The 16,440-nt window shown below is 40.2% G+C and overlaps 2 protein-coding genes across 3 annotated transcripts in view; one reads left to right on the forward strand and one right to left on the reverse strand.

Moving 5' to 3' along the window:
* Positions 1 to 9: 9 nt before the first annotated feature.
* pdzk1 (PDZ domain containing 1) lies at positions 10 to 3,776 on the reverse strand. Of its 2 annotated transcripts, XM_069154029.1 has the most exons (8): positions 3,570 to 3,776; positions 3,234 to 3,447; positions 2,619 to 2,951; positions 2,337 to 2,533; positions 2,037 to 2,261; positions 1,719 to 1,961; positions 1,482 to 1,562; positions 10 to 339 (listed from the first exon to the last, which is right to left on the reverse strand). In XM_069154029.1, exons 1-8 carry the CDS (start codon positions 3,774 to 3,776, stop codon positions 286 to 288), a joined length of 1,554 nt encoding a protein of 517 aa, XP_069010130.1. In that variant the 3' UTR covers positions 10 to 285. The 2 variants fall into 2 exon arrangements, with proteins under 2 accessions (XP_069010130.1, XP_069010129.1); XM_069154028.1 differs by having other exon boundaries at positions 1,482 to 1,961.
* A 5,588-nt stretch (positions 3,777 to 9,364) lies between these two features.
* Positions 9,365 to 16,440, forward strand: part of cckbrb (cholecystokinin B receptor b) — a 29,044-nt gene continuing 21,968 nt past the window's right edge. Inside the window, exon 1 of the mRNA XM_069154031.1 lies at positions 9,365 to 9,706. Coding sequence (XP_069010132.1) covers positions 9,544 to 9,706 — 163 coding nt within the window. The 5' untranslated portion in view covers positions 9,365 to 9,543. The remainder of the gene's footprint in view (positions 9,707 to 16,440) is intronic.

Consider the following 16,440-nt stretch of genomic DNA (forward strand, 5'->3'; position numbering starts at 1 on the left):
GCTCATATCAGCAAGCAGATCAAAGTTCCCATGAGAATTTGTTCTTCTGGGATATTTTTGTTCTCAGCCCTTTCACACAATTATGCAGCTATTCTGATATTCATCAGATCCTAACAGTGAATTTCAAAAGTCTTTACTGTCCTTGTGCTTTTGTTTCCTGAATCTCTTTTTCTTGTAATATCACTGGATGTGTGAAGCACATAAAGTTGATTTTTTTTTTTTTTTTAAGGAACAGATCGCCGTCAGATTAGGCCGAATCAGGAGAGAGATCCTTCAGGGGTTTTCTCACAATCTCATGTCGAGGCTATTGTCAGATGAAGATGATGACACTGATGAGGTCTGAAAGAAAGACAAATGTCCCTGTAAGCTTTTAGTTGAACTATAAATGAGAAAAGTCGTGATGAAAAATGTAATGATTTCAGACTTTAGATCGTGACACATCCAAGATTCAGATACAACACAGCCAATTATAAACAAGGCTAAAAGTCTCCAGCCAGGCGAACGGCTTCGTGAGGCTACAGATGACAAACACTTTCTATGAAGAGACAAAAATCAATCTGGGTGAAGGGCTGCGGGCTGAAAATAAATGTTTAAAGAATTGGAAATTACCTTTCATTAAAATGTAATATATTTTACAGAAGATTAACATGCTACATTCAATGAAATTTAACATAATTTAAAACACTACTTTAATCTGTTTCATAGTCATTTTAATATTTTTCAGAAATTATTGTCAAAAACAGGCATCTTGCCATTTTCTTCTCCATTTTCTTTTGTCAATGTGTCACTGCCTCAACCTCTCATTTTGACTGGCAGCACGTGCTTTAGCAGGAGAGAGAGAGTACCATAAATCTTAGTAGATAAGATGTAGGCCAATGCAGTTGAATGAATTTGTTGCATATTGCTGTAAACTGATATTATGTACTTTTAATTTCACAAAATTGACAGTTCGCTGTTATTACTGTTAGGACTTTAGAGCACTTAGGAGTAAGTAAGGGCCAAAACAAAGTTTGGCTGCTGGCCCCAAATTGGGCGCCTCAGCAAAAAAATTTCACAGCACTGAAAAAATGCTGATGTTTAGTAGGTTCATTGCTCATATGTACAATTTTTGCATGCTAATATTAGCCACAAAGTACTCTCAGGCTTATGGGAATGCCATTAGTTTTGCAGGTATTTGGTCATCTAGCAAAGCTAAACTTAAAATTTTAACAATATGGTGTCACAAAGGGATCAGGGATCATCGAAAGATGCAGTTCATCCAGAGAGGAATATGAATTTGTAAACTAAATTTCCATTTGAGCCTCTTTGTGGCACTATGAGAAAAGTTATTCAAAGTTATTAGGATTAATGCTCGGGGGATCATAATATGCAATTCAGTCAAAAGCTGTCTCGGTTTGGATGAAAGTAGTGGATTTACAGAAAAAACTATATTTGCATATCCAAAACCATAATGCAGTGCATGTTGGCAAAGCAACACTCACCCTCTGCCTTTCTGGTTCAGCCGGGGTCTCAGGTCTGACCTCCTCCTTCTTCTCCTTCTTCTCCTTCTCCTCCTTTTCCTTCTTCTCCTTCTCCTCCTTTTCCTTCTTCTCCTTCTCCTCCTTTTCCTTCTTCTCCTTCTCCTTCTTCTCCTTCTCCTCCTTTTCCTTCTTCTCCTTCTCCTTCTTCTCCTTCTCCTTCTTCTCCTTCTCCTTCTCCTCGCTGGTCTCTGGAGTGGCTGCAGTGTGGACTTGAACGTAGGATGTTTCCCCGAGGAGCAGGCGTGTGATGGCCACCCCTTTATCTTTGAGCTGTTGGTAGACGCTCTTTTTAGCCAACAGCATCTCCAGCGAGCTGCCGCTGCTGCGGATGAGGGCCACCACCTCTTCATGGCCGCTCTGCTCCACGTTCACCCCGTCCACCTCCACCACAATGTCGTTGTCCTCCATACCCGCCCTGTCAGCTGCTCCACCCTTCACCACCTGAAACGAGGCACGTCTTACCAATCCAATTTGACACGGTAATGATCACAGAGGGGACGTTTGTGTCTGTCTTACCTCCATGATGAATTGACCACCCAACCCCTGGATGCCGTTAAGGTGAAAGCCATAGCCAGCTGCGGTCTTCTCCATTTTACACAGTTTAGGCTTGAGCTCCTCTTCCCGCTCGTGAACAGCTGTGGATGGATGGACTGGCGCAGGTAAATTGAGAGCTTCTGTGTAACTGGGCGGTGAATTGGAACCCTTCATCTCCTCCCAGAAAAGCATCGGGGACAATTTCCCCTGCGAGGGACGAGACATGTTGTTACAGAGAACATAGGCAGAATATACCAAAGACAAAGTGGCACTTCGTCTCACCTGCTTATAAATTAGGTCCGTGTCTTTGTCCACCACTAGGAGGCAGCAATTGTTGCCACTCTGCCTGATCCTGTCTACCACCTGGTTGTGGCTGCAGCTCTCCACCTCCTGGCCGTCCACAGCCACCAGTCTGTCCATTTCCTGCAGACCGGCTCTCTCTGCTGGGCTCTTTCTGTCTATGTCCTTGATGAAGTGTCCTGCGTCGAGTCAAGGAGCACATTATTAAAACCCAGCCTTCTCTCTGCAGGTTTATAATGGGAATGTATTGATTATGGTAATTGCCTGTTTTGTTGGGCTCCTCCCTGAGCAGGAAGCCGTATCCATCAGATCCTTTGGTGACATTGATGATCCGTGGTTTGTGCGAGAGGTACTTGGCTGTGGCCAACCACGATCCTATCTTAGCCTGTTTGCTCTGGTAGAACCTGTCTGCTTCCTCATCAACCAGGAGGAACATGAGGCTGCTGCCCGCCAGCTTGATCTTTGCCACCATTTGATCATGCGTGCAGCTTTCTACGTTCTCTCCGTTGAGCTCCAGCAGACGGTCGTTGAATTCGATCCCTGCTTTGTCTGCCACGTTTCCTGGGATCACGTCTGTCATGAACAGACCCTTCTCACCTAGAGATGAGGTGACAGAAGATACTAATTAAATCAGAGAAGAAAAAAAAGAAATCGACACATATTCTATATTTGGGCTGAGATTACTGAAACATTTTATTCAGACTCTTAAAAAATTTGGTTTCCTTAATGAAGCACCCATGAAGTTGTAATTAACATCTCGCTTAATGTTAATACGTTATTTATACATCAGTTGAAAGTCATTGATGGGAATATCTGTCGGCTTTTCATCTTAGCGGTTGTTCTACATGTTGATCTCTGAGCCCTGCATCCTTAGCTCACCTTTGACGGAGCGCAAAGAAAACCCAAAGCCGGAGCTGGACTTCACCAAGTAGCAGAGTTTGGGTTTTAGAGCCTGTTTGGCCACTTCTTTGGAAAGTGGTGTGCTTTGAGGCTTGGAGAAGTCCACTCCCTGCGCTTTGGCTTCTTTGTAGGATGATTCATCCAGAATGTGGAACACGACTGATGCTCCGCTGTTTCTCACAAGGTCCACCACCTGTCCCGGTGAAACAAAGCAGCGTCTGAGAAACGACGCTCGTCAAGTGATCATTCTGTCAGTCTAGGAGTGCTCATTGATTTGATTAATGCTATTTAAGACTATTTCTTTATCCTACTCACCTCTGAATGAGATAGTTCATCAACAAATGTTTTATTGACCCGGAGGATGCGGTCTCCATCTTTCATGCCTGCCAATTCAGCCGGACCTCCCATTTCCAGGCAGCGGATCAGCTGACCCTCCTCGCCATGCTCCACCCTCAGATAGAAGCCGAATGTCTGACCCGGCCTCTTGGTGAGAGAAATCACCCTTGGCTTGTACCCAGCCATGTCCTAACATGGAGAAAGGATTAACAGCGCACACACACACACACACACACACACACACACACACACACACACACACACACACACACACACACACACACACACACAATTTAAATATTCTAACATCTGTCATGCAGTGTGGTTAAAACATTTTTGTTGTCGTACTTTGAAAATGTGTCCACTGTGTCCCCTTTTCTTCCCACTACTGTCACCCTTGAAACTTTATCATTTAATAACTGATAATCCTGGACCTAAGAAAGCTAAAGAAGACTGTGCTGATGGCTTCAGATGAAGAGTTCATCTTCCAAGTCAGCGCTCCACAAGCAGTTAATGGTTAATGGCAGGCACAGCTGACTGTAGTAATCACCATAAAAACAGCATGGACTTTGAATTCATATTAAGGAATGTCTGTTATTCTCTAATTATACTGTATATTATATTCTTGACTTTCCCCTGAACTATCTCAGTTTGACTTGAAAAAAACATATTTTTCCCTTCTATAAAACAGCATAACATATTCTGGATATTTGTTATCAGTTTATGTCAAAACTTAACCGTGTATAATAAATACTTATGCGATATTTAAACCCGAGACACATTTAATGACAAAATTGAAATGTTCTTGTGAGTATTGTTTTATCTTTGAATTCTTTAGAATCACCTTTAAATAAAGTTACACTCAAGATGACACTTCAGAGATTATAATCTTAATGGATCCAGTATCAAAACTACAAGACACTTACAATAAAATAAATACATTTCGAGTAACAATATTATCTTCATAAAAGTTTACTCTAATAACAAAATTGTCAGCGGTGTCTAACTTCTGAGTTTGTCAGCCCTTAAACAAAGAAATGTCTCCCTCAACTGCATGTTCAACCAAAACGTGATATTTTGTTTTATTTTTAGAGGTAAAACCACCAAGTACTTTACAAGAAAACGTGCAAACATGAGAGGAAAGTCTGAAAAAAAAAAAGAAAGAAAAGTCACAATCCTTCAGTTGTATTTTGCTTAATTTCTTGTATCCTGGGTTAGGAACAATACGGATAGTTTTACAACATGAAATTGATTATGTGATAAAAAAAAAAAATCTACGTACAACATAGTGAAGAGATTTGAATGTAAACTCACCATCTCGTGCTTCGTGGCCCAGTCCAAAGGGGAAGCTCACCTGCCACTGTTTATCTGTTACTGGTTGTATCTTAAACTCATCTCCTTCCTTCCCCCTCCCCATTCTCCTCCCCTTCTCTCAGGGACTTTGACAGGCCAAAGGTGGTGTTAAAGGCTGAGTTATTTAACAGCGCCTTCTACCACGATCGTTTAGAGAGGCCCATTTCTTTTCACAGAACAAAAGCAGTCATCCGTTTAGTGGTAAAAAGTACATAATGTACGTGGAAATAAGCAAAGTAAAAAGTCATTAAAGTTCAGATACAGCAGTCAACACCATGTAAAATGCATTAATGTTATAATCACTGGCAATGACTGTATATATAATACAAAGTCTTGCATTTGTTCGGGTGTAAAATTCATTTTCTTCACATATTTGTAGAATATATGTAAACACGTATGGACTTTATATGTTCTTGGTTTGCTAACAAACACACTTTCTTGATGTGAAACAGAACTTCTGAACCATCATATTCACATTTATATATTTACAAAGCTGTAAAAACAGAACTCATTTTTGCTTTGCTCTGCATGAAAGCACGCAACTTAAGTGTCTCTAATGATTTAATAGAGACAAACCAATGGTAATATTGGTTTTCCATATTGAACTAAAAATGGGCACATTCACACTCATTCACTATTTTTAGCATGACAGTCAAAACTGGCTGATACGAAATAAGAGTTCAGTGAGTTTGTCAAATTATTCTTGCTAATTTTCCAAGAAGCAGTTTGCACCTTAACGTCACCATGGGTTAAAGTTTTACCTCTCCGCCTTCTTTCATCTCTTGCAAAATACCTTGAGCAGGTCAATACAATATACTGGTAAGATTAAGGGTCTACTTGAATATCCTTCGAAAGTGGACTTAATGAACGTTATTTTTTCAAATCAGATCTACAAGGTTCAGGGTAAGCTTGAGTGGAGTTTAGTCTGGGAAGTTTATGGTTCCTGTGGTCTGTAACTATGGGAGAGTCCTCTGGCTGTAAATGGCTTATTATGATACTGCTGTCCTTGAGATGGGACAAAGGTGACAAAAACTGAAGCAAAGCCAAGCAAAAACAAATGTGCACACAGTAACAGCTAATCCATTACTGTGCAGATGTCACAGCAAGATTTAGTTATTGAAGGGTTCAGTTATTAATTGTACTCTGAATTCACTTCTGACATTATCTTTCCTACTTTTCAGGTTTCTAGTGAGATTAGAAAGTAGGTATTATTTTTGCACTAAATTGGTCCACTCAGTCATAGGCAGCTCTTCTCCTTCCCTTTATGTCACTAAAATAATGTTAATATTGAGTGGGCACTTAAAATAATACATGAAGACATGTTAGAGTGAGGAACCTCCACCTTTCTGACATTTTTTTTTTTTAGCTTCTTATGCAAATATTTTACTGTTGTCAAGCTGATATATTCACATTTTCAAAATGCTAATTTTTTTCTCACCAGGCAACAGTGATACTTACTAGCTTATTCCATTCGAGTGTGAAATTCTACCTGAAAACACAGTGCTGCTATCAAATACATGTAAGGAAGTGGAAATAACATTTGTATATATGTGTGATGGCACCGGCTATAATAGTTTTCCCCAGGCTGCTCAAGAGTCATGCCCTAAGTTTTTGGAAAAGTTATTGTTGTGTTGTTTTGCTTTGAAACAGTAAATAAAGATTTAAGTGGGGGAGAAAAAAAAAAAAGGATAGATGGATGGATGGAAACCCTTTTCGTTGATGTTTTGAACTTGACCTATTCATTTTTACCCTTTTGGCCCACTGCTGCCTTTTACTGCACATTACCACCACCAACAGTAATGTATATCGACGGATATGCACAACTGTTGTGGAAAGTGCTGCAGGATATCCATTACCGTCCTTCAACAGTGGGGGAAAATGTGTATCACATCACCTCATGCTGATACTGTTCAGATGTAATCAGAATACAAACAAGGGCCATCTCATTACATATTACCCCACAACATTTAAATGTATGGAAAGAGTCCATTTTACATATTCATTACCTTTCAACTCTTGTGAAGTGAACAGTGACGGGATAGAAACTGCTTTTGATTTCATGTATTTTGTCATTTCAGAACGTTTATAATGTTCTGAATGTCAAAACTTATGTAACTACAGCTACAGTAGTATAGTAGAGGCTAAAACGCCAACAACGGCAAATGTGAGAATCTCTGCAGCCCTGAGGGCATCAGTATTCCTGCCTGTGCACAGAAGCAGGTGTGTGTACTTCCAGACCAGGCACTTACGTCTGCTGATGGGTTAGTGCTCCGAGTTTCCCCATCAACACACACACACACACACACACACACACACACACACACACACAAAATGACAGCAAATTATGTATACAGAGTATTGTAGCACCAGATACAGACGTGAGCCGTACAGGGCTACCCCAGCAGTGATCATCTCCAACCTGTCTTCATCAGCAGTGGAGCATCAGTAATCAACACATCATGCCAGTTTGCCATTACTACAGTCAACGGGAGGCACTAGTCTCTCTCTTTATCTTGATTGGCATCCTCACATGGCTTGTTTATCTGGGGTAAGTGTCTCTGCACATGACCTGCCCGAGTCAGCGAATTAGACCACGGGGAAAGATTAGAGATGGGCTGCTTGAAATAATAGTGCTTTTTTTTCTTTCTCTGGGAGTCATTTGAGTGTTCAGGGGCCAAGCAGACGCTCACCACAGCAATAAAATGCCCCAGAAAGTGACATGTTGACCTCCCAAATGTGCAGGTGGCACGGAAGAGACAGTCTCTCTATTCCCATCTTGGAAAAACAAGCATGTAACCTGTCCATGGCTCACGCTATATTATGTGCATAAGTCCTCTGCAGTTTAATAAGGATGGAACTTGGCAATCTAGCTAAAATATCTATCTAAAATCTTGATGAAATAATGGCAAGGAAAGGATTTTACAAAATCAGAACAATAATCTATCTTCATAACAGACCGGCAAAAACATTCTGCTGTTTAACATGATTGAAAATTTTTTAAACATTTTAAAACAAAATTGAATTAAAATTAAAAATCTAAATAATTAGATTCTGGATGAATTTATGTATAGTTTATTACCACAAAGAACATAAAGCACAAAGCATAAAGCTTCATTATCTTATTGTTTCTTTTCGGACTCCTGTCAACGTTTATAGAATTGCGTTCTGTGTTTTTGATTTCACTCATTCCATTAAATGTAAAAACAGGCCATTGCTTTCCAAAATGACCCATGGCATGTTTTCTGATCAGATAATCCATCCAAAAAGTAAATAAAAGAATAATACTTGAGAGAGCTTTCCTAACACCCACCTCTGGGTAAAGTTTAGTTAAATAAAACTACGAGGCTTCTTAAGGAGAGCTTGTAAGATTAAAAGAAACTTGAGTGTTGCCTCACACAGAAGGTCCCACATCATCTGGAAAATATTGCTGAGTTTGCATTTAAGTGAGTAGTCAAATGATTACAGATTACAACTTCACAACCCCAGCCAGGGCAGCATGGCAAGTACCCCAAACAACATTTTAATATAATTAGATAATTACTCTTGAGATGACGATAAGCAAGACTTGAGGAGGATAGATTTATTGGTCTAGCTTCAAAAACAGCAACACCCTCTGTATGTTTCAGACCGTTTTAAGTCAACACGCAGCTGTGTAACAATCCATCTCTGTGAAAACGGACTCACAGGCCACATGAGGGCGCCAGAGAGCACGCAACGCCACGACTTCAGGAACATCAAAGCTTAAACACATGGAAACGTTCCTGCTCCTAATTAAATCTGCCGGACTAATAAAACTAATTACTGCAGACAAGTGGAACTGATAACAGTGAAATAGTCATAATGCCTGGTCTCTGAACTCCACTACAGTTTTCACAATAAATCCTTGGCTATTATAATTAGGTATGTGTTAAGACTGTCATTTTTGAGATATAATAAGTTTATGTGGACTCAGATGCGATAGAATATAGCAGATGATGGAGCTGTCACTCAGAAAACGGAGGAATTGGCTTCTCATAACTGTACTTACTGCTTCCAGTGCATTGTGAGTTTAGGAATAATCTTTTTCATTTTACGTTTTTTTTAAAAAATCGAAGCGAAAAAGCATTACAACTTCCTTATGACAATATGTATGGGCTTTGTGCGTAAGGAGGTATAAGCTTGTTTTCTACATCAAATATTTAAGCAATAACATGGCTGGTGGCGTCCACAAACAGAGCAGTTACCGTTTTTTAAAATATCTATCCCTGACCAACCACACACCCTACCCTATATGACATAAGCCCCCCTCTCTGCGCGCGATTCATTTGGCGAAAGCGCAGCAGTGCGCCGCGCTCCTCTGCTCTCCTGGCGCACACCGAGCCTTGATTAACGCGTGAAGCCGAGCGGGACACGTAACAGAAAGGCGGAAAAATAAGCGAAAGAAAAGTAAACTACTTTATCACTTCGTCTTTTACGCTGGGCAGCGATAACTGGACTATGGATTCAGTGTCCGGTTATTTAGCAACTTCTGAGGCGCAGACAAATATTGACAGAGGGCTGATTTGAACTTTTTGCCACATTAGACGAAATTACCTTACACTACAAACATTAAATCAAAAATATGGATGTCTATGTGCGAAATGAGACAGCTATGAACCCCGAGTGTGTCGGAGCCCAGGCTGATGCGCTTCAGAGCGGAGCCAGTAACGGGAGCTTGGAGACATCAAGCATCGCCTGCGGCAACGCGTCCACAGTCTTCATACCTCAACGTGTGAGGCAGAGAGGTGAGTGGACGAACAGATAACTCATTACCTTTCAGAAAAAAGTTTCAACTATGATCTCATTTTATTTTTTGTATCTTAATGTGTTGCTTTTACTGAAGCGTTGGTGCGTTCGCAATGAAAATGCGCCAGTCTAGATGACTTCCCTTCAATTCACTCTAATGTTTAATTATGGGATCATGCATCTGAAAAGGGCTGATGAACCGACTTTAAAGGAAGGTAAACGGATGATTTTCACCTCTTCCAAATGAGTACAGATAAAAGAAGAATTTGTGTAACTTGTTGGCTGTGATAAAACAAATTGACTCTAAAAACACATGATGCTACATTTAATCCATCAATCAAAACTAAAGATACAGAGAAACTTGGTACCCGGGCCACAAACTGACTGTTAAAACATGAATGTAAATTCGGTACCTTTTCAATCTGTTTCTGACAGGGAAACGATGGCTTTATTGATTCACTGATATACTGATGTGCCAGCCGTTTTTAGTAAAGCTTAGTTTTTTTTTCGGTTATATTTGCTTTAATTCAACAGGAAAATAAATGGAGCACCAGAGAAATTATTTTGGTTGATATTAATTAGATTGTCTTGATTTGAGCTTGTGCGTCATTACTCTTGCAATTTCCTCTCTGTCACATCTTCACCTGCTACATTAGCAATCAGCATTTTCTATTTTCACCACCTTTAACTCTGTTTCCATGCGATGATAAGGAGTGTGCATGTGCCTCCATGTATGTAAGAGACTGCAGAGATTGAGCACCTTCCTGAGTGTTGACAGCTAGCAGTACACAAGAGATTTTTTTTTTTTTATACTTACTACATACTATATATTGTACTGTAATTGATTTCACTCCCCCTCAAGTTATTCCCGACATTACCTGACATCCTCCACACCAACCAGTGATTAGTAATTTCTAATCTACAAATTTAGGGCACGAGTGTGACAATTATACAAAGCTCAGTCAGTACACTGCAAATCACAAATCTGCTGTAGGGATACAGATGGAGACCAAGGTGCTTCATGTCGGATGAGACATGCAGCAGCAAAAGGTGAGAGCCTAATCTGTTCATATGTAGCAACCGCGTTAATCAGCCAACACAATATCTCACTTCGTACCCATCAGACTTTCATTTTTCTCTATTTAGCGTTCTAACAGAACATCGCACCCTTCTAAGATCATCATGTAAGGAGATCTTGTGCAGCTGCTGTCATCATCATTTCTCACTCCGTCACTCCCAAAAATGGATTACTTCCCCGTCACATTCCCAATTCTTCTCATCTCATCTCTGTCCATCACGTCGCAGCTTTGTCAATGGTGCAGATTGAGTTGTGTCAGTCATATTCCCACTGGGTTATGCAAATTTTTCTGCAGACCAGAGACATCAAAGCATGTGCAATGGATGCAACACACCTAGTCTGAAGGGATTTCACGAATAAGCTCTTCCTATCTGGAGGACATTTTTTTTCTGATCAGTGAAGTAACTGTAGAGCAGCCTTTTGCATTGCAGGATTCTGCCTTAGTTAGAAAAGTCAGCAAGAGGGAATGCAAGTATCACAAAAGTCTACAGCAACTATGGCAAACAACTTAGAATAGAAATCTACAATTAAATACACAAACATGAAGTGAAAACAGACGAGACTGTGTTTAAAAAAAGGAGAATGGGGTGTACATTGCAAAAGAATGTGCTAGTTCAAATTTTGGCATTTTATTAATAAGCCAGTGCAACAAGAAAAAGAAAATGGAGTACATCTCTAATGATTCCTAATGCTCCCTGTGTGTTAATGATACCTGTTCGTCACTGCTCTGGGAGAATTTCACCATGGATACCGGCATCCATTCGTGAACCAGTCAGTTAATAGGAGCAAATACATCTCAAAGCTTGCACATGTGCATCATTTACAGTGACTGCAGGAATAATTTTTGATCTCTAAAGAACCGTTTGCAGAAACAACTAAAGGGCGTCCTGTTGAAAGGTTTTGTGTGGGACTAAAAACTGATTCTTCTCGTCACGCTGAAGAATCAGTTTTGGTTCCAGTTATCGCTCTTTCTGGGTGGGACTTCATGTGGAAAAAAACTACTCAACCGCAAACGTCTTTCAAAATATTTTACAGCGAATGCAGTCCAGGTGTTGTCTTTGATTTGGCACAAAACCCTGCAGACTCTAAAAGGGCTTCATGGCACATGATTTGAAACCCCTGCTCTAAACTCTAGTGGCTCCTACATGGCTTGTCACACTTTAGTTACTGTACTAAAAGCATGTGAATAAAGGAATCATACATTAATAGAGTCAATACAAATATTTATCTTATCTAAGATACGGGCTGACTGTGGTGCAAATTGTCAGATAACAGCAGGAGTTCATTCGAGGATGATCAAAAAGAACAAAAGTGGGGTTATCCGTTTTCACAAATCAGTTTATTCCAGACAAAAGGCACGGGAGCTCAGATGTTTCATACCCGCCTGCGCTGTGGGCCAAGCCACAAACATGTGGTTTCATACTCCGACCGCTGTGACTGGGGCCTCTGTTGTCGTCTGTCAGTAGAAAGTGGTTTCTTTCATTGCCTCCATCAACTGTTCCAGGGTGCAGTTGGTTTAGATGACATTTACTATGCTGGATTAGCCACTAGCTGTGACATTTACCGACACCGCGGTCCTACGGGAGCAGAGCCGGCTTTTCTCTGATATGTGCAGTGACACGAGGGCCAAGTGGGATAGGAAGTGACACGCGCAGCATATGTAACAGAGGGAGGTGTTGTTGGGTGGAGCGGGGTTCATTTTTAGTCAATATGTCTTGTATAGCTACTGTACCAGACACAGATGAAAACTTAAATATTCATGGATGGAATAGGAACCTCATTATTAATTTATTCACAATTTCTCTGCATATCTAATAATAGCCTCTGCCATTGCAGTTTAATTTTTTTTACTCAATTCAGTAAGATTTCTTTCACCAACACATAAAAAAATGGAAACGTTTTAATGTACCTCGTATTGGCACAGTTGTTCTGTAATAATTGCACACACAGGGGCTTCTAATGTAACAAACATCCTGCACTATGTGTGGTTTAACGGAACAAAAGACACACTACTGAGGATGTGCAGTTAATGGACTCCAGAATGTCATTAATGAAAGACAGACAACTTCCACAAGTCACAACAAAGTCATTTTCACCTGCAAGCTGCTCACATGCTCTGAGTGTGTAAACAGACAGCAGACTGTGTGCCACAGTCGGTGTTCAGACAAGCTACAGGCTTTCCTTTTGACTTTTGGCTCATTTTAAACTGAAAACAGTACTCCAAAAAAAATGAATGGAGCTGAGAGCAACACAAAAACATGATAAACTGCCAGTGTTGGTTTCAGTGATAACCTGAAACCTAAAGAGCATTTTCCTGCTACAGAACAAGTACATCATGCTATTTTTAAACCTACGTTATGCCTCTGGTTTAATTGCAGGGTGGTTCAGATCTGTTTGCTGGCAGAAACAGCAGTGAAGTGTAAAAGAGAAGGAGAACGAAGGGGTGATTGAAAATGAGCTGTGTGGGTTTCCCCCTGCAGCATCCTCTCTCATCAATCAGTGGTTTGTTTCTTAAGAGACTTACTTTACCCATCTGGTGTGTAAACAAAATGTTGGGTGTGAAGATTTTTACAACAACAAAATAAAGAGGTCATAGTTGAAAAACTGATAAATAAACTGATAAATAATAGAAATGCTGGTTCAGTTTGTAGACGCAAGTCATACATTGACTAGAAATGTCATCAACAAGTGCTGAATCATTTTTTGAAAGATTCCCATCTCTAGTTCCATTATAGTCATTTATCATATCTGGCTCGGTATAATATCTCTACAGAGACAAAGAGCATATTGAGTGCAGTGTACTGCCTTCAGAGAGGATTAATAATTTAAGTATTGTATAAAATAATCTCACTGTACTTTATGATAAATCATAAACTCATTAAAAGCTTATTTCTCTGTCATTAGATCTGCTTTCTTACTTATCTCGTCCTATCGTGACATGGTTTATTCCCTGTTTTAGCTACAGCAACAACTAGCTTTAATATTTATTTCATATCTTGTATTGTCTAGTGTAATATTTATAAGTCTAGTCAGCTAGTACGCCGCGTGTTTCCAATGGCTCTCCAGATAGGAGATTTGAAGGTGTTGGTTTGCAGCCACTCATAAACTAGTAAAACCTGAAGTAAAGATTTTTATCGTGTCAAATATTTCAGGACTAATCATAACAATTAATAAGCGTAGGTTCCCCTTGTCTGCGCCCATAGTAACTAATAATTAAACCAGCTGGTTTGACTTTGATCAGACTATTGATTAGAGAGTTATCATCACTCATCGGTTACAAATATATGGGCTAGTAGGGGGATGAGCAACTGACTCGTAGATTTAGAAAGCTGTTATCAACAACATGGTGGATGATTGCTAGACAGTACCAGCGGCAGTAAACACAACTTTGTCGTCATGGTAACAAAAATAAACACATGGTTGACCATGTGAAATGGTCACAGTTAGGTTAGTTTTAGTCACCAAAACTACTCGGTTATGTTTAGCAGTTTAGATAACCAGAATATGTTACTTAACGTAAGTTACATTACATACATCACATAAGTCACGTGACGTACGTTACATGACCTAAAAACAATACGTGTTTGATCTGATTCATCACCTCCTAACACTGAGATATGTGATGATATGTCAGTGTTTGTCAGTAATGGCTCACAACGTCCACTGCCTGAGTGGCCCCAAAAAGTTACATTAAAAGAAAAAACTAAAATCTAAGGTGATGAAGTGCACATCTGTAATTCTCTAGGAGCTTGTAGACTGCACACCTGTCAGCGTTTATTAGGCTGGAGCTGTCACAAAATAGATTCTGTCAATAAACCAACAATATAAATTTGATTTGAGCAGTCTCGTCGAACACTAGTTCTATTCAATGAAATGAATCAGTGAGGTTGAGGAACAGAAGACTACAGTTTTGGAGGGCTCTTTTTATTTATCAGAATTATGGGTCTGTACTGCATATTGGCCAATGAGCGGTGAGCAAGGTCCATAATACTGGTGCCTTCCCTTTTCATTGATGAGCAGATGAGCAGCTATTGGAAATGCTAGCCTGAAGGAAGTGATAAATGTGCTGAGGGAGTTATCAGCCAACACGCAGGAAAGCTAATTGGCTTCGATTTGGCAGAGGCCAGTGTAACATACTTCATTAGGCGAGAGTGAGATAGTCAGTAATAAATGAGAGTTTTCCTTCCTCTCTCATGCCAATCACGGGTCTGCACATTTTACATTATGCTAATGAAAATGAATGCGCACCCACATTCACATGCACACTCAAACAAAATTAAACAATCTGAATGCCTGTTCTGGTGGAGAAACCCTGATGTTCTGTCCGCAGTACACTCAGTGCATTAGAACTCACGGTTTCTATTTGCATAGGAATCGGTGAGACAGATGGTGAGGCCACATGTCATTAGATGTGTGTGTGAGAGGGAGACGGTAAAAGACTGACCAACATCCTGACTGTGACCAAGCTGAGCCTGAATCCTTCGCTAAGCCTGCAGTGATACAAAAACATTTCCGAGTGACTGGGTAGAGGCAAGAGCACTAATTCAATTTGGCGAATATTATCCTGCTGTTATCGGTAAACTACTTGCAGTAGATGCTCATATGGGTTTAGAGAAGTCCAATTATGTCTTTACCGTGGCCATTGAGCCGAATGCCGGCGCTTTGTGCAACAGGGTTTATACTTTTACAGCCCAATCTGAACATTATGCTGCTTTGTGATGAGCAGACAGATGAGTGGAGCTCTGATTGTGTGGCCCAGCCAGCTGTGCACAATACACGCATTTACATCCCAGGTGGATTACTGAGAATCAATACGAGTTAGGTACAGGATTGCTTAAAATTGATGTGGCACAAGCCAAGGGAAATAAAGGTATTTTGAGCTTTTAATTCAATTTGTGATATTTAGAGTCCGTGAGGTGTGATCCTTCTGGAATGTCCTTACAGTGCTCTGATATGATACGATTACTCAATGATTGAGAATTCATCCCCTGATTCTTCACAAATTAAACCTTCAGCTTGTGGTCTGCATGGATTTATACACTGAAAAACACAGAGCATGCTGGTTAGTCAGCCTTTTTATTTTTCCTAAAGCTTTACTTTGAATTGAGAGCAGAAGGAAATTAAATAGAAGGCAAAGAAGGCAAACTGCAAATGTTTCCTGAGATTTTAAAGGATAAAGATTAGGAGTAATCACTAAAAGATGAAAATACATTGTGGAAATAGGCCTACTGAAAGGTTAATGAAAAAGAGAGAAGAGGAAGAGATAGAAATAAGAATACATTTGTTTGGTGGCTTTAAGGGAACATACACTGTTGATGTGTACTTTAGTTCATGTAATCTGACAGTGGCTTTGAGGAACTGTTGGTGATATATTTTCAGAGATTCAAGGCTCGAGTGTGTTCGGTTGCACGTGCTTCCAAAGTGTGGGTTTGTGTGTGATGTGATTTGTGTCCTGCAGATGTGGCACACATGGGCACCTGTGATCCCTGCACAGGAGGTAACCTGTCAAAAAGAAGGTAAGGTGACGATAAGAGAGAAAGCAGATAACATGGACTTCACAGGACATGATCCAGTGAAGCTGCTGACTGCTGAGGCCACAGTCAGTCTTCAGGCTGCAGTTTTTGCACTTAACAGTATTTGTATTTCAGATGAAGG

The sequence above is a fragment of the Embiotoca jacksoni genome, unplaced genomic scaffold (genome assembly GCF_022577435.1).
Source record: "Embiotoca jacksoni isolate LCO1_2020_lvr unplaced genomic scaffold, fEmbJac1.0.p SCAF_2, whole genome shotgun sequence".
In the NCBI taxonomy this organism is placed as follows: domain Eukaryota; kingdom Metazoa; phylum Chordata; class Actinopteri; family Embiotocidae; genus Embiotoca; species Embiotoca jacksoni.

What these genes read in the sequence shown, in the direction of transcription:
- pdzk1 (XM_069154028.1), bottom strand. Translation starts at nt 3,776, where the DNA reads ATGGCTGGGTACAAGCCAAGGGTGATTTCTCTCACCAAGAGGCCGGGT. An exon ending in GGAGGAGCCCAACAAAACAG is followed by an intron (nt 2,534 to 2,618) that starts GCAATTACCATA and finishes GACTCGACGCAG; the next exon opens with GACACTTCATCAAGGACATA. An exon ending in CGGACCTAATTTATAAGCAG is followed by an intron (nt 2,262 to 2,336) that starts GTGAGACGAAGT and finishes CGTCCCTCGCAG; the next exon opens with GGGAAATTGTCCCCGATGCT.